The 17703-nt window shown below is 44.3% G+C and overlaps 2 protein-coding genes and 1 pseudogene across 5 annotated transcripts; all 3 read right to left on the reverse strand.

The window, feature by feature from the left end:
• Positions 1-1823: 1823 nt before the first annotated feature.
• LOC4350981 (splicing factor U2af large subunit A-like) lies at positions 1824-6577 on the reverse strand. Of its 4 annotated transcripts, XM_066305061.1 has the most exons (11): positions 6326-6572; positions 5619-5857; positions 5401-5508; positions 4939-5009; positions 4149-4228; positions 3835-3905; positions 3624-3725; positions 2912-3532; positions 2678-2819; positions 2287-2354; positions 1842-2188 (listed from the first exon to the last, which is right to left on the reverse strand). In XM_066305061.1, the coding sequence occupies exons 6-11, from the start codon at positions 3868-3870 to the stop codon at positions 2051-2053; spliced, it is 1107 nt and encodes a 368-aa protein (XP_066161158.1). In that variant the 5' UTR covers positions 3871-3905; positions 4149-4228; positions 4939-5009; positions 5401-5508; positions 5619-5857; positions 6326-6572; the 3' UTR covers positions 1842-2050. The 4 variants fall into 4 exon arrangements, 3 of the variants coding, with proteins under 3 accessions (NP_001391495.1, XP_066161158.1, XP_066161159.1); NR_175845.1 differs by lacking the exon at positions 4149-4228 and having other exon boundaries at positions 1824-2188; positions 2287-2536; positions 6326-6577; NM_001404566.1 differs by lacking the exon at positions 4149-4228 and having other exon boundaries at positions 1824-2188; positions 6326-6577.
• A 386-nt stretch (positions 6578-6963) lies between these two features.
• LOC4350982 (polyol transporter 5-like) lies at positions 6964-8627 on the reverse strand (annotated as a pseudogene).
• A 4326-nt stretch (positions 8628-12953) lies between these two features.
• On the reverse strand, positions 12954-14823 carry LOC107276655 (polyol transporter 5). Its single transcript, XM_015761153.3, has 3 exons — positions 14626-14823; positions 14208-14554; positions 12954-14096 (listed from the first exon to the last, which is right to left on the reverse strand). Exons 1-3 carry the CDS (start codon positions 14762-14764, stop codon positions 13146-13148), a joined length of 1437 nt encoding a protein of 478 aa, XP_015616639.1. The 5' UTR covers positions 14765-14823; the 3' UTR covers positions 12954-13145.
• Positions 14824-17703: the final 2880 nt, after the last annotated feature.

Below are 17703 nucleotides of genomic sequence, written 5' to 3' on the forward strand. Positions count from 1 at the left end.
TGGCAGCCTGGCGGTGGGCGGCGAGGCGGCGCAGCGTCGCCGAAGCCGCGGGATCGGGAGCGGGTGGCGGGCCGGTGTAGCCGGCAGGGGCAAAGCGGAAAGAGTGGTAGGAGGAGACGGCCGGTGGTGGCGCCCCGCCGCTAGCGACGGGGAAGACGATGGCACGGGACAGGTCGCCGCCACCGGCTTGAGGCAAAGGAGAGGAGAGGGAGGGGGAGAGGGAAGGGGAGGGGGAGGGGGCTGGTCGGGGGGGGGGGGTCTCGCTGGCGCCGTTGACACCTTTTGGCCAGCCGGGGTGGCGGCATGGTGGGGCGGCGGCGGCGGCGGCGCAGGATGCGTGCGGTGTCGAGAGGAGGATCGAGCAATTTTTGCGGCGGCTGGGAGGAGGGGAAGGAAAAGTGGTTAGGGTTTGTTGGGGTTTGCACGAATCTCAAATCAATCCAATGGTCAAAAATTTGCAAGATATTAGGAGGGTTTTCTACCAAATGATGAGTAGACAGTCCCTTTTTTTTTTCTTTTGCAGAACGTGAACCTGCTGAACTTGTACACACCCATGTACTTAGCTATTAAGTTGTAAGAGAACATCACACAGCTACTAGACTGTACCAATTATTACTCTTCTCTGGACTATATATAATACATTTGTTAACATGGTGGTTCTTGTATACACAGTTGTGTATTTATCTATCTTTCTTTGCAAGTTCAACCTCAAAGCATGAACATCGCAATAGGAATGTGTGGCATGAGGAATAGAACACTTCACTGGAGGTAAAGCAAATGCTCATTAATCCTGGGAGCATCTGATTCCTGGTTCTCATATAGTCAGATGATCCGGTGAAATTGCACCAGGCCATCAATATGTGTCCGTGGTGTCCTACAAGCAAGCATTTAAGTGTTCCTAGTATCGAATTGCTCTTAGTTAACCAGGATTGTCAATGCTATTTCTGTGTCCATATTTTTCTTCCTACTAGCCCGCTTGCATATTTTCCTTCTCATCTCCTAGTTTACCATAAAACTATCAGCATATCGCAAGAATTGTAAGCCATGTCACAGTAGGATTGAGCGGCATTAGGAATACATCGTTATTGAGCAGCATTAGAAATGTGCTTCAATATTTAGCCTAAGAACAAATTAAAGGTATGTTGCTAAGTATCTGTTGGTTTTAATGTACCGATTATAACCATGAACCCTGGAGCCACATGCGGGCAGGGTTTCCCAAACCGCCGGGGCCGGGGTTACCACGCCCCGGCGGTAAGCACGGTTACCGCGCGGTTACCGCGGTAACCGTGAAAAACTGCGAGAAACTGTGCAAAATTTATCAAAAATTTAAATTATTTTTTAAATTTATTTGAATTTAAGGAGGTTACCGCGGTATTTATATTACCGTACCCCCGCGGTAAGCCCGGTAACCGCGGTTACCGCCGGTAAGGGAAACCCTGCATGCGGGACATAGCTTGGCTTGAGCTCCACACGTGGAAAAAGAAAACACAATGGAAAATATTAAATTTTAGCAAGAATTTCAATAGAAATTTCAATGTATCTAAAATTAAGTTTTATACATAAAGTTTCTATGTACAAACTTTTTATGTATGTAAATATTTTTTGTTGGGTTCGGGTAAGGCTTTGTTTGTTCGGCCCAAAGCCTGAGAAAAGAAAACAGACAAAGCCCGCATGGAAGCCCTGGGCTAATATGTCATAAATGTTCTCCAATTTGGATTTTTTTTTTTTGTCTTTTCACGTTGGCAAGGCGCCCGGGTCGCGACCGAATGAATTAGACACGGCTGACAACACGCACGATCGAATGTTGCCATGGCCTGCTTCATGACCAGAAATACAGAACGTAGGCACAACCAGCCACTATTGCTTTTCAAGTCAGAACCATAAGAACATACCCAAAGTACACATGATTCTGCACCAATCTCTGGACTACTAATAAAATTTCAACTAACACAGAAAAAAAAAACTAGATGTAAAAATTGCAAAACTAAGGTAAACGTAAATAGATTCCGCCTTATAGGCGTTAGAAACAATAAGAGGGCGACTTCGATGTTCAACCGTCGTATTGCCCTTCAGCGAACTTGTCCTCAGGGTAGAAGACAGCCACCACCTGGTTGTTGGCAAACTTCCTCCCGTGCATCCCATTCTTCGCCTTGGTCGAGCTCTCTACATCTGCAAATTCCAAAAACACCTGCAATGCACTCTCATGCTTCAGAACAGTTTCAAAATTCATAACCCATGATGTTATTATTTGTATTAAATTGGCAAAAGAGCAAGAGGAGCACTCACCCTCCCAACTCCAGCAACAGGAGCACCGCTGGGATCAGGTCGCGGGATCACAACTTTCACCAGGTTACCTGAACAAGCGTCAGTGAGAACATAGACAAATAGAAAAAAGCATGGCATCATATTATATCATAATCATAAAGCTGATAAAGCAAAGTAAAATTGGAATTGTGTGTCTTCTGTAGGCTATGCCCGACTGCCAATATTGCATAAGGTCGGACTATAAAAGACTCTGCAATGGCACTATGTGGGACTACAAAAAAGACACACAAAAAGACAAACACACAAAAGGAAACTAGTTCAGTAACTGAGCAAAGGCAAAAATCAATTATGAAACTGAATCAGAGTGATTGGTGCACAGGAAGCGAGAATGTGCGAGTTCATTGTTGCTTACCGTATCTGCACCCTTCTTCCCTCATGTCTTGCACGATGTCCTCATACTCCTCATCATCCCTCAGTTCATCTGGTGAAACCACTTGGGTCAGGCATACCACCTTTGTAGGCAGTGCTCCCCCTCCAACTTGGAACATGAGTTTCTGTCCAAGAAACAACAGTCAGAAATTGGAAGGCTAGTGTTTAAACTGATTTGTGCTCCGTAAAATAATGTGTTTAAGAACACAGCACATACCTGCATTTGCGCCTGTTGTTGTACATGCAGGAGCATGCTTTCTTGCTCTGGCCTAGGTTGAGAAGCTCCTTGGTTAGCTCGCCTAACAGTGAGGGTCTTGTCTCCCATCTTGATACCATTAAGAGCAGCACAGGCAATGTCCGTGACATTAAGATCCTGGTATACACAGAAAGCATAGCCCTTCGAGTTTCCAGTTTCTCTGTCCTTCACAAGATCAAAACCACGCAGAGGTCCAAAGGATTCGAGCAACTCCCTGACTTGAGCTTCTGTGAAGTAATAGGGCAGCCCACCCACAAAAATGCGGTCAGGACCTTCTAAACCTCCAGCTGAGCCAGGTGTTAAGCCAACAGCAGCAAGATTGAGGTTGGGGTTTGGCTGGCTTGGACCCAATGCAGCTGCTAGGGAAGGATTATAGTCTGTTGGCCTTCTAACCTTCACAGGTGCTCCCTCAAACATTATACCATCCAAGGCCATTGCATTGCTTGCTTCCTCCACAGACCTCATCTCCACAAATGCAAATTTCTTATCATGGTTTATGTAGACATTAAGAACAGCATCACCTGGACCAGCTGTATTTCCACCAACAGCAGCCATAACTTGATTGAAGTATACAGCAACAGTCTGTAAAAGAAGACCAGACATCAGTATAAAACACACAAAAGTACAAGCCACAGAAAGTGAGAAATGTGGAGAAAAGAGGATGATTTCTTACATGCTCATTAGCAGTTGGAGGAAGTCCACCAACATAAACACGCCTAGCATGTCGAGTAGCCTGTTGTGTCATAGCTTGTGGCTGAATAACAAGCGGAGTGAACTGATACAAAAACAAGAGAAAATTAGGACTGTGTCTTTATAACAAATAACTGAAGTATCATAGCTCACAGGGGGTTCATTCCTAAAGTTCAAAACAACATAATACTCACCGGGGTTTGAGTCAAATTGAACATGTTCGGAAGCATCCCAGAAATAGCAGGGGCCACAACAGGTACCTGACCTGCAAATACCAGCAAAGAATTCATCAGAAAAATAATCAATGTTTTTACTTGTGATCTATCATTAACAAAACCATTTAGAACAACCCAACTACTACTGATAATCTAATATAGGTCCTGTTTTTCAAAATTCAACATAGATGAATGGATGGCATCTGCCTGCCCAGTGAGGACTGAAGTTAACAATTATTAAACTAACATAATGTAATACTAGCTGCTATTGGAAGACGAACAGGATATCAAACCAGATTGTTTCCTCCTCGTACAATTAAGCTACAGTGTCTCCCATTGCAGCAGTTGGACAAAGTGGCCCAAGATTGCTTTCCTACCGATATGCACACAAAACAAACAAACACCAACAAAAAAAGAGAAAATCACTTAGTTCCAAACCAGTTATGATAAAATAAAATTAATTTTCTACATGAAATATCAACTATATAAGTACAAAATAATGATTACCATGCCTTCAAGGCATCCAGTGGTAAGACAGCAGTGTCAGAAAGAGACCAGTAAATAGTCTTTTCTCGACCCTCAGGCAAAACAAATATAGAAATTTTGAATATGTACTTCATTGGGAACTAGAGATGTTCGTAATTTATAAGTGCTAGCATTGCTGAAAATAAAAAAAGGACCAAAGGAGTTACAAGGTCAACTAGTTGAAAAAACTTGGTTGTCACTCCCTCCATCCCAAAATATTGGAGCAACTAATTTTTTTTCCGAGGCTTCATAATTCAGGGCACGTATGCATGCAATTAACTAGCACCTCTCCCTACCCTAAAACCATTTTTTTAAAATCATCCATCTTCAAGATCTCTCATCTCATTGGGTGCATGTATTGTATTTATTGGGGCGATCCAAACAAGGAGGTGCTAATAACTCTTTCTTGGTCTTTGCATTAATGTTACTTGAGCCTTATGTTTTGTGATGTAGACAAGTTAATGATAAAGCTACAGCAATTTGTGGTAGTTTCAAGTATAAATAGATAAATTCAGCAGAGCAAAATAAACTCTCAAATTATATTGGGTGCTAACATACCTGGGGCTGCTCCAGCAGCAAGCGCAGGAATGGCTGCTTGTGGTCCCTGGTCAAATCCACTCACGCGCTTGCTGTTTTAACAAAAGCCAAATTAATAACTAGACCAAAAGAATTACATAAGCAAATAGAATTAAAGCCACCTAAGAAGGTACATGACAAAGAACAAAATCAAGCGCATAAATGGATTACATTAAGTAAACTAGTAAAGACATATGAATGTACCATTGAAAAAAAATTGAAAAGAAACACAGTTCACTGCATGTTTTAAGAGTGTCAATCTTTTGAAGATAAGAAGAAATACTAAGTTACTAACATTCTGAAAATTGCATCACTGTTAAGACTTAAGAGGTATCAAAAGAACATGTGACTTTTGTAAGCTAATAAGAACAGGCAAACTTGGCCCATCATCAACATCAGGAACCAATGCATATAATAAGCATACAAGGGCATTCAATCACATACCTAGATCGAGAGCGTGAGCGAGATCTAGATCTGCGATCACGACCCTTTGAAGGGGAGCGGGAGCGAGATCGATGCCTGCGGTGACCATCTCTGTCACGGTCTCTTCTCCTGCATTAATAAAGTGTAAATCAGATTCCCACAATAAAACGTGGCATGAAGCAAACAAATGGCAGAGGAATCATAGCATATCCATTAACATACGGAAAAATAACCTGTACCTTTCAGAATCATGGCCCCGGCGTCGATCACGGTCATCAGAACGTTCACGATCGTGGTGTTCCCTTCTTTCGCTTCTATCGCGGTGCTCCCTGTGGCGATCACGGTCCCTGTCCTTGTCACCACGGTCGCGGTCCCTTCGGTCTCTATCACGGTCTCTGTCGCGTTCCTTGTCCTTGTCCCGTTCTCTTTCCCTCTCTCTAGACTTTGAGGACCTGCCATCATGTGGCTGTGTCTCGTGCTGAATAAAAGAACAAGAGTTATCAGTCAGTCCTCTTATCTTCAAAAGAGAAGATTCAATTATTGTTTAGCCCCAATAAGCTGTCAACGACCAGAAACTACTCTCTAAGAGTCCAAGGTGATACAATCAGCATAAGGTGAATGTTGAAATTTGCACAACAATTAAATTCAAACAGATCTAATCCGAAAATCGCCTAAAAATTTCCTAGTTCTATGTTTTATTTGAATCGTGGTCTCCAGAGGAAATTAAAACAGCACAAAGCAATTACAATCAACCTAACAACCTAATAGTTCCATCGATTTGGAGAGCATAACATTGCAAGCAAAGTAAACCACCTAAATCCCTAAATCTCAGGCAACCAGATGAAATCCCCTTGCACCCAACCCATGAAACAATCCCAAAACCAAACCGCCCCCCATCCCAAAACATGGGCCAAATTCCCCCCCTACAGATCCGCGACGCGCGCACCTGAGAACGGCCGCCGTCGGTGGCGCCATCGGAGAAGCCGGTGGGCTTGGCGGCGGCGGCGGGCGGGGACCCCTCGGGCGCAGGGTACTCAGCGTACGCGGAGGCGGGGGCCGGGTCGCCGCCGTTCCCGTTGCCCTCGTAGGGCTGCTCCTCGTGCTCCGCCATCGGCGCGACGGAGTGGGCGGGCGGCGGCGGCGGGATTTCTAGGGTTCGGTGGCTCGAGCGGTGGAGGCGGCGGGCGCGAGGTGGGAGAGCACGCGAGGGGAACGGGTCGGTTTATATAGAGAAAGGACACTGACGTGTGGGGCCCGGGACTCGGGTGAGAGCCACGTCGGTTTTTGGAGGCGGTGGCGGTGGCGGCGTCTGCAACCGTCGCGAAGTCGTGTTTTGAGTTTAAGTCGGTTGAATTCGTGCTTTGTTCAAGAGAAAAAAAAAACATCGGGTTTCGTTTTGATTTTTGCGTTTCCGCATCAGAGTATCCAATAGAAGTCCAGAATTCGATGCGTATTTGGGTTCGAATCCCACACAAGGCCACAATTTAGGCCACTCGGCTGCAACGCGGCCCGGTAAAGGCCTGACTCATACGGCCCATATACATAACAATATTCACGATTATGTTCAAATCGGTCATGCGAGTGTTGTTGTTTCCAAACGAATTGATGTTAAATATTCGAACGAGATTTCAAACCGAGATCAAATGGTGTTCACAACGAGTCGTCCGACACGATCACTTGTGGAACAGCGCGTCCATGTCCTCCAAGCTTCGCCCTCGCGTCTCCGGCAGCCGCGCGTGCACGAACACGCACGCCGCCGCCGCCACGCCGGCGTAGAGGAAGAAGAACCCGACCATGGTGATCCCGCCGGCGACCGAGATGAACGTCATGCTCATCACGCCGCACGTCAGCCGGTTCACGACGATGCCGAGGCTCGCGCCCTGCGCGCGCAGCCGCAGCGGCAACACCTCCGCGGTGTACGCCGCCGTCATCGGCCCGAGCCCCGCCGAGAACGCCGCGACGAACGCCACCACTGACGCCACGCACGCCGCGGCGCTCGCCGCGGACGGCGGCGCGACGCGGAGCGTGAGGGCGAGCGAGGTCAGGGTGACGGCCATGCCGCCCGTGCTGGCCAGCAGGAGCGGGCGGCAGCCGAGGCGGTCGGAGAAGAGCGTGGCGACGAGGATGGAGCACGTCTTGGCGACCCCGACGGCGACGGTGGCGCCCAGGACGGAGGTGTTCGACGCCATGCCGGCCTTCTTGAACACCACCGGGCTGTAGAGCACGACCACGTTGACGCCCGACGCTTGCTGGAAGAACTGTAGGCCGACCACGCACGTGAGGATCCGGCGGACCATCGCCGTCGGCCGCAAGAGCAGCTCCCGCCACACGCCGCCGCCATCCTCCTGCGGTGGCGCCTCGGCGGCGTGCTTGATCTCCTCGAGGCGGAGCTCGGCCTCCTCGACGGAGTCGGAGGTGCGCACGAGCACCGCGCGCGCGTCGGCGTGGCGACCGCGCATGGCGAGCCAGCGCGGCGACTCCGGCATGGCGAGCACGCCCGCGGCGAGGAGCACTGGAGGGACCGCGCCGACGCCGAACATGACGCGCCAGCCGAGGTGCACGCGGGCAGGCCGGACAGGGCGTAGTTCGACACGTAGCCGAGCAGGATCCCAACGTTGACGAACATCTCGAACAGCGTGGACACGACGCCGCGGGCGGACGCCGGCGAAATCTCGGCGTTGTAAACGGGCGCGACGACGAGGGAGAACCCGACGCCGACGCTGGTGACGAAGCGCGCCGCCATGAGTGCGGCGTAGGTGGCGCCGAGCGACATGGCGAGTGCGCCGGCCATGAGGAACGCGTTCGCCAGCACGAGCGTGCCGCGGCGGCCGAGAACATCAGCCGCCCAGCCGGCGGCGAGGATAGACACGAGCATGAACACGTTCATCGAACCCGTCAGCACCTCGATCTCGGCGTCTCTCAGCGCCATGTCCTCCCGGACGAACAGCTGCCCGCCGCTCATCAGCGCGAGATCTGCAAGCACACAACACGAACTACCTCCATGGATGTGTTGCCAAGAAGCTCTAACCATTGCCAAGAACATCGATGAGTGCACGTACTGTAGCCCATGAGGATGGTGGTCATGGAGGCGAGGGTGGCGCAGCCGAAGGCGTACATGTTGCGGCGGCGTCGGGGCTTGTCGTCGTTGTCGCCGGACGATGCGAGGAGCGTAGCGGCGGCGGCGGCGCCGTCGTGCGCCATGGCTTGCTTAAGGTTTCATACTGGAGCCTAGCTAGCATGGGGTTTAAGTCTTGGACTAACCACTCAGAGCAAGTTGTAGGTGTGTCGGATTAAATTGATTTCACATTTACTTCCCATAGGTCATGTTGCAACTGTGTCGAATGCAGGTGATATATGATTTTTTTTTATTTTTTAGACTTTTTATTTTTAATTTTATTAATAGACCATTCTAAAAAGTATTTACAGATGTAAACCTGGCCAAATAACTCTGTCACGCCACGCGCAGTTAGCGTGGTAGCGTTATTTGGCCACGCCAGCCTCTTGCGTGGCCAAAAGATTTAGATTTCGAAAATACTTTTTGAATGATCTATTAATAAAAATAAAAAAGACTAAAAAAAATTCGTGATATATACTCCCTCCGTCCCTAAAAAAACAAAACTAAGACCAGATACGATATATTTTACTACAACGAATATCGATAAATTCTTTATCCAGATTTATAGTATTAAAGTATGTTTCACATCCTATTCTAGATTTATTTTTTATAAGATGGAGCAAGTACAAAGGTGCATATGTAACATGACATGTGCAAAGGTGCATCTAACCGTACATAAATAATCATGTCATATAAAATCATATGTGTGGTTTAATTTAGCAAATTTTGCCCCTTATCTAACATGTAGTGGTAAAATAGAAGTGTCATGCATATCCACAGTCAAGGGTTAGAATTCGCCACATTGCATAAGAAGAGGTCACCTCAATGCTACCCGTGATCATAAACATAGATACCCTTAGTTTTACAGGCTTTAAAATGGGGATCCTATGACTGAAGATGGTCTAGTATAACCTCAAAATTAGATAGTGTATTAATTAGGCGCATCGACATGGGCGGACCATTTTTAGAAACAATAATAAGATGTGTATCTTACTACTACATCTTTGGTACCACATTAAATTTGAGAATGTTTATTGTGTGTGTTGTTTTTGCACACATAAACTCCGGTGGACACACGAATAAAAAAGAAGAAGAAAAACTACAGACATAGATAATTAATAGTACTCCCTCCGTCCTAAAAAAAAAGGCAAACCCTAGATTTACGTGTCCAACTTTGTCTGTCCGTCTTATATGAAATTTTTTTATAATTCGTATTTTTATTGTGGTTAGATGATAAAACATGATTAATACTTTGTGCGTGACTTGTCTTTTTTTTTTCTTAATTTTTTCAAATAAGACGGACGGTCAAAAATTGGGTACGGAAACCGTTTGTCCTTTTTTTGGGACGGAGGGAGTATTGTTTAGTAACAGTGGCTGTACTAACTGTGTCATACGTACATGTCTATATATGAGTCAGAGAATTAATCATGTCTCCAAAGTTGCCTACAACAGCAAACAACAATAAATATTAAATATAGTAGTAGATGAACAGAGATGCATACATATGCTGCAACAGATCGTCCACATTGTATTTGGCTATTCGCATATTGCAAGCATGTAAAATAGCAGAATATAAAACAGCTGTAAACATATATCGAGAAGATAAAAGACTAGATATATGAACAGTGGGCTACAGATTTATAGTCAGCTGCAGCTAGCACGAACTACAAGATACAATGTGCGTATGATATGTGGAACCAAGTATCAATAATGCAGTATATATTTTTAGGTAACTATTGTATCTATGTGGAACCAAGACGATGAGCATGATTGATGAGCCGTCAGACTCTTGTATCTCCGATCCCTGAGGTTGAGGCGTATAAGAGTTAATAAGGGCATGTTAGTTGGTGAAATGAAAATTTTTGGGTGTCACATCGGACGTTTGACCAGATGTCGGAAGGGGTTTTCGGACACGAATGAAAAAACTAATTTCATAACTCGCCTGGAAACCGCGAGACGAATCTTTTGAGCCTAATTAAGCCGTCATTAACACATGTAGGTTACTGTAGCACTTATGGCTAATCATGAACTAATTAGGCTCAAAAGATTTGTCTCGCGATTTACATGCAAACTGTGCAATTAGTTTATCTTTTTATCTATATTTAATGCTCCATACATGTGTGAAAGATTCGATGTGATGTTTTTGCGAAAAGTTTTTGGAGAACTAAACTGGGTCTAAGCAGTTACATCGGTGGTTGGTTCCCATCAATATTAGCTTACGGTCCTGTTTAAATCCTACCCTAAAAATTTTTACCTTATCAAATCGAACGTTTGAACACATACATGAAATATTAAATATAGGCTAAAAACAAAACTAATTACACAGATTGCGACTAATTTGCGAGATGAATCTTTTAATCCTAATTGCTTCATGATCTAATAATGTGGTGCTACAATAAATATTTGCTAATGATGGATTAATTAGGCTTAATAAATTCATCTCGCAGTTTACATGCGGATTCTGTAATTTGTTTTGTTATTAGACTACGTTTAATACTTTAAATGCGTGTCCGTATATCCGATGTGACACGCCAAAACTTTACACCCGTGGATCTAAACACCCCCTAACTTTTGTTTTCGTTTCCAAAGATTTGGTGTATTTGATGAGTGACTAGGCTTTGTTTGTTCGTTCATCAGCTCATGATCACAATTAATCATTTTCCATTCTTCCATATCTCAAAAAATAATAAGAAAATCAGATCATCACAAGTTATTAGTATCACCTAACACGAGTTACACGAGTCATAAAAGGACGTTCTCCCACACTCTGGACGAAGCCTCATTTAACCACCGTGCTCCATGTCAAACCTCAAACTTTACCCATCTCAGTAAAATGGTTAGCCCAATTATTATATACAGCAGTAGATCCAGAAATTTTTTATAGCCTAGAACACACACACGCTAGCTAATAAAATCGTGGAGGTTGCGATAGCTAAGGAAACACGGGTTTATCTAGTTTAGTGTCAAAATCAATCTTATCAAAAATTTGTCACATTTTAGCGTTACAAATATCTATAGCATGCGGTTTGTTTAGTTTGTAGTCTTACCCAAATTTGGTATTTTTTATAAGAGGGAATTGTCAGAAATGACAATTTTTATAGGGTGTCAATGAGAGGAGAAATGTTTAGTTTATTATCTTACTAAAACTTTATAATGTAAAATTTAATAAAGTCAAAAGTGGTGACAAACTGAACAACCAAAAGTGTGAATATTGGACTATGGTGGCTTGAAGAACATCAAATGGCTGGCTAGGGTACTCTGGCCCTGCACCAGCCAACGCTCTTAGATGATTTTAGTGGTATGCTAAAAATGTGAACTTGATTTTGGTTAATTATTTCCAAATGTGATTGCTACTTCTCTTTTATATGGCATAATTGATTTTTTACATATGTTTGACAAAAAAATTACGCAAATATGAAAAATATACTTAAAGTATTTTTTAATGATAGAACAAATTACAACAAAGTAAATGGTAATTATATAATTTTTTAATAAGATAAAACGTCAAACAAGTCAACAACATTATATATTAAAAGAGGAAGAGAGTAAATAGGTTTATTAATATCTCATTTTTCAATAACTGCGTACTAGAAAAATTACAACGTAAGTAATGGATGTAAGTAATGGATATTGTTGTGGAAGTTTCAGAAATTATAATGTAATGTAATTAAAGTGTAACTGAATCTAATATATTATGAGAAAACAATTGACTGTTTTTCGTGGAAAATATGCCATAGATACAGCTAGTCCCATAGGAAGTAGCTATATAATATTCGATATAATATTCGATAGTTTTTAGGTGAAAAATAAATGTAACAGTATAATTACATTACAACTACTACTATATAACTTGTATTCTATAGTCAAAACTACTCTGTTTTTTGGTTGGCTAGCAACGTAATCTCCATACAAGTGGTTTGGAGCTTGACTCCTACTTGCACATGGTCGATTTGATTTTTTTTTTCGCTTCTTGCATGAATCTCGAGGCCATTCTTGCTTGGATAACAAGGCAATGGCCACATATCTAAAAGTTTGGGGGGCAAAAAAATATTTTGGTTCCTAAATGTTACTCCCTCAAGTTAGTTTTAAATAAGGTTGAGGACAACCATATATAGATTTATCTTTAAAGCACTATAATAAAAAATATTTATTTATTAATTATATATTATAATAAAAAACATAGTCAAAGATATATTTTGAAAACTGTGTCACTGTCTAGAACGTAAAGAATTATGGAACCGGAGGGAGTAGAACAGTATGGGCAAACTCTTTTAATCCCTCGAGAGGACATCCTCTCGTTCTTTACATGTAATCCAAATAATTATGAAAAAAATTCAAAAAAATGACAATATAGATTAGTATGTGATACCACTCCATAAACATACAAGTTTAAATTTAACTTCTATAAGTTAAAAAAAAACAAATATGACTGTGAGAGTCATTCTTCAGAGTCTTCTGCTACCTAAAAGCAAAGCTAATTTTTTTTTAGATAATAAAAGCAAAGCTAATACATCATTCTTCAGAGTCTTCTGCTACCTGGATTTTTCTTTTATTTGCTGAAATAATGTTTGCTTCATATGAGACCTCAAATCATTTGGAGACAAATTGAGTTTTGTCTAAAAAAATTTTGGTGCAAAAAGCAAGAGCTCAATCACTTGGAGAAGACCATGTCCATGTTCTCCAAGCTTCTCCCCCTCGTCTCCGGCAGCCACACGTAGACGAACACGCACGCCGCCGCCGCCACGCCGGCGTAGAGGAAGAAGCACCCGGCCATGGTGATCCCGTCGGCGAGCGATATGAACGTCATGGTCACCGCGCCGCATGCCAGCCGGTTCACCGCCACGCCGAGCCCCGTGCCCTGCGCGCGCAGCCGCAGCGGCATCACCTCCGCCGTGTACGTCGCCGTCGTCGGCCCGAGCCCGACGGAGAACGCCGCCACGAACGCCACCACGGACGCCACGCACGCCGCGGAGCTCGCCGTGGACGGCGGCGACGCGACGCGGAGCGTGAGGGCGAGCGAGGTCAGGGTGACGGCCATGCCGCCCGTGCTGGCGAGCAGGAGCGGGCGGCGGCCGAGGCGGTCGGAGAGGAGCGTGGCGACGAGGATGAAGCACGTCTTGACGACGCCGATGGCGATGGTGGCGCCCAGGACGGAGGTGTTCGACGCCATGCCTGCCTTCTTGAACACCAGCGGGCTGTACAGCACGATGGCGTCGATGCCGGACGCTTGCTGGAAGAACTGTAACCCGATGACGGTGGCGAGGATGCGCCGGACCATGGCCGACGGCCGGAAGAGCAGCTCCCGCCACACGCCGCCGCCCGCATCGTGCGGCTCCGCGACGGCGTGCTTGATCTCCTCGAGGCGGAGGTCGGCCTCCTCGGCGGAGTCGGAGGTGCGTGCGAGCACGACGCGCGCGTCGGCGTGGCGACCGCGCATGGCGAGCCAGCGCGGCGACTCCGGCATGGCGAGCACGGCCGCGGCGAGGAACACGGGCGGGACCGCTCCGATGGCGAACATGACGCGCCAGCCGAGGTGCACCGGCAGGCCGGCGAAGGCGTAGTTCGACACGTAGCTGAGCAGGATGCCGACGTTGATGAACATCTGCACGAGGCGAGAGCGAGATCGATCAATGGAGGCCTAACAAGGTGTTCGACACTGGAAGGACGACGACAGATTCTACATGGCCAGATCGACGGACGCATATATACGTACGTCAAGCAACGAGGTCAAGACGCCGCGAGTCGACGCCGGCGAGATCTCGGCGTTGTACACGGGCGCGACGACGCGGGCGAACCCGACGCCGACGCTGGTCACGAACCGCGCCGCCATGAGCGCGGCGTAGGTGGCGCCGAGCGACATGGCGAGCGCGCCGGCCATGAGGAACGCGTTCGCCAGCACGATCGTGCCGCGGCGGCCCAGCGTGTCCGCCGCCCAGCCGGCGGCGAGGATGGACGCCAGCATGAACACGTTCATGGACCCGGCGAGCACCTCGATCTCGGCGTCGCTCAGCCCCATGTCCTCCCGGACGAACAGCTGCGCGCCGCTCATCAGCGCGAGATCTGCAAGCACACACAACACGATCGAACTACCTCCATGGATGTGTTGCCAAGAACTCGATGAGTGCACGTACTGTAGCCCATGAGGATGGTGGTCATGGAGGCGAGCGTGGCGCAGCCGAAGGCGAACATGTTGCGGCGGCGCCGGGGCTCGTCGTCGTTGTCGCCGGACGGCGTGAGGAGCGGCGCGGCGGCGTCGCCGTCGCTCGCCATGGCGAGGTTTGGTTTGGGCGAGAGCTAAGCTGTGTGTGTGGTGTGAAGCGAATGGGATTAAAAGCAGGGCGACATACTGACAACAGTGACCTACATCATCATGGTGGGCAACCTCCGATTATTGGAAAGTAATTTCCATTCACTTTTACTGCCGTAGACTGGAAGGCAGAGATATGAATCACATTATGATATGATGCAGAAGTATATCTCTACTATTATAAAAGTTGAAGATATTTTTACTGGTATTTTGGTACGTTATCCGTGTATAAGTTGGTTTTTAAATTCGTTCACTTTTAGAAACACAATTCTGTATTTGAGTCAGTTTTTAAGTTCGTTCACTTTTTTAAATACAAAAGGAGAATCGTATAAGAAATCTCATTAAAAAAACTCGCATTCTAACTTGGGACGATCGAATTCCTAATTGCAGCTTACGATTTTCTAACAGATATACATCTAAGCGAATTTAACACAGTAAATTTCATTCTAGCTAAACCATATGACAATAATAAGATTAAAATAGCATTCGCCTGTTACAGGGCACGGTCATTTTTCTAGTACATATAAAATCAAAGATTTATAGGTCGCTTTGATTTTTTAAAAGTCAAACAACTTTAACTTTAGTTAAGTTTATAGAAAAATATAACAATATTTTCAACATAAACAAAGAAACTATTAAAATATATTTAATATTAGATTTAATAAGACTAAAATAATGCTATAAATGTTGCTATTCTATAAATTTAATCAAATTTTTAAGAAGTTTGACTTAAAAAAAATAAAAAAACTTACTACAATATAAAACGGATGAAATAAGTGATTGTTTAGCGTGACCATGATGAATCCGTAATCCAACTACAGTCCTAACGGAAACATGATTTAGCAAGCTTTGCTCATATTTGACCAAATCAAGCTATAACTGTCGTATCTCATTTCCAGCACATCATTCAATAACTGAGACGAACTGACGAAGTAGTTGCAAGAGAGAAATCTAAGGATCAACGGGAGGACATGATGATTGACAAAAAGGATATGGTGATAATTTGCAATGGAATCAGAGAGTAAATATGAAGTAGCAAATATAACTCAATTTTCAATTATTTATCATCTAATACTCCGGACAATTAATAGGGTGAAAATTTGGCTGGTAAGTTGGTCAATATTAGTAATTAATTGACATGATCATCTATCTATTGTATAGTAAAGTCCATTAAACTTTCTACAAACACTCTCAAACCACCACGTATGATTTCTACAAACGCTTCTAAATCACCAAATGACGCTCATAAGTTGCTCAAATAAATTAGATGAATTTCCAATAATACTAAAATATATATCTAACCATTGATTTTACGTTAAATACGGCGGACCCACTATTTTCAATCATTGGATTTACATGTAAGACCACTGCAAAATGTTGCCAGGTTGATTTATAAGTTATAATGATGAAAATATGTAATATATCTACTGATTTGAAACCAGTTCATAACAATGACAGCGCAACTTGTCAAATGAACAGGTAGGATGTACAGAAAGCTAAGCAAACTGTGAAGGACCATACTCCTATGATCCCCCAATCTCACTATAACTTATCAACTGATCTTTTATTGTTACACTTTATTGAATTGTATATGTTGTATTGTTGTACAAGTACAATAGTTAGAATTAGGCACTTCTCACCAAAGGCGAGAAAGGACCACTTGCTCAAAGGTACACATCTTCCATGGCACAGTTTCTACCTTTGGGAGCAAGAATGAAATCAAAATTTCAACTCTACTTAACTCCTATTACAAATCAGTTGCGAGATTCTGCAAATTTAGACATCAGAAGCTACCTGTTACAGATTCCAAAACCCGCACTCGAAGTCAATAAGATTACAAAATAGAGTACACATCAGACACACAGCTATAGGGCTCCCTGATTCCACAACAATCCGTAGAAGGCTAGCAGCCAACACAGAAGAAAATAAAAACAAAGGGGAAATCCTAAATTCCTAATGATACATTTGAGTTGGAGACTGGGGGAGCTTAGGTGTGAGGAAGGCAGATCACATGCTGTCAGCTAGCAATGCGGTGGGAAACTCTTCCTGTTAAATGGAATCAGGAATTTCAATCCATGAGAACCATTAGTGTGTCCAGCTTAATGGTTGACCAAAAACAATCTTAATTAACCATCACGAAGTTGTGTAAAATAAAATATTTTTACTCCATTTACCAAATTAAAAGCAGCAATGGCGGAAACATCAACGTTCAATCAGTTCATCCATCTTTGATGGTTAAATATATCTTCCACTTGAGAGCAACAAGTTATTTGGTTAATAAAATCCAAAAATGTAATCTGTTCGACAAAAAGAAAAACGCAGACATGTTTATGACACTTCCATTTTCCAGTAATCTTATTTTCCAAGGACATTTTCTGATAATCTTGAAAAATCTAGTTCCTCTATATTTTCTAAAAATCAACTGGATTCGTTGTGACCCCTCTTAGATTAAGTTTTTTTTGGACAGATAGTACTTACATTGTTAAGTGAGTACCTGTCTAATCAATCATCACAGGTACATGTCGCTGAATCATAAAATAATTAATCATGCCTCTAAAGTTATCTACAATAACAACAATAATGAATATCATTAGGGATGCATGGATGCTCATGCTCCAAATGATCCACATAACGGATGTCCAAAGTGAGACTATTAGCAGCCTGGCCCATCAGTGAGGCATGTAGAGTTAAAAGCTGTTAACTCAGTTGTTGGGTTTTCCCTTCTATATTGGCGTAAGTAATTGTTTTTATTTTGAGAATTTTGGTGTCAACTGATGGCCTGAATGCCTGATGGGTGGCTAACCTTTGTTTGTCTATGAGCTCATGACAAGTGAATCTTATCACCAAACAGTAGTACTATTCGTACTTGTGCCGGCAAAGATTAATGTTCTGCTAATGCTGT

Source organism: Oryza sativa, chromosome 11 (genome assembly GCF_034140825.1).
Source record: "Oryza sativa Japonica Group chromosome 11, ASM3414082v1".
Taxonomy (NCBI): Eukaryota; Viridiplantae; Streptophyta; class Magnoliopsida; order Poales; family Poaceae; genus Oryza; species Oryza sativa.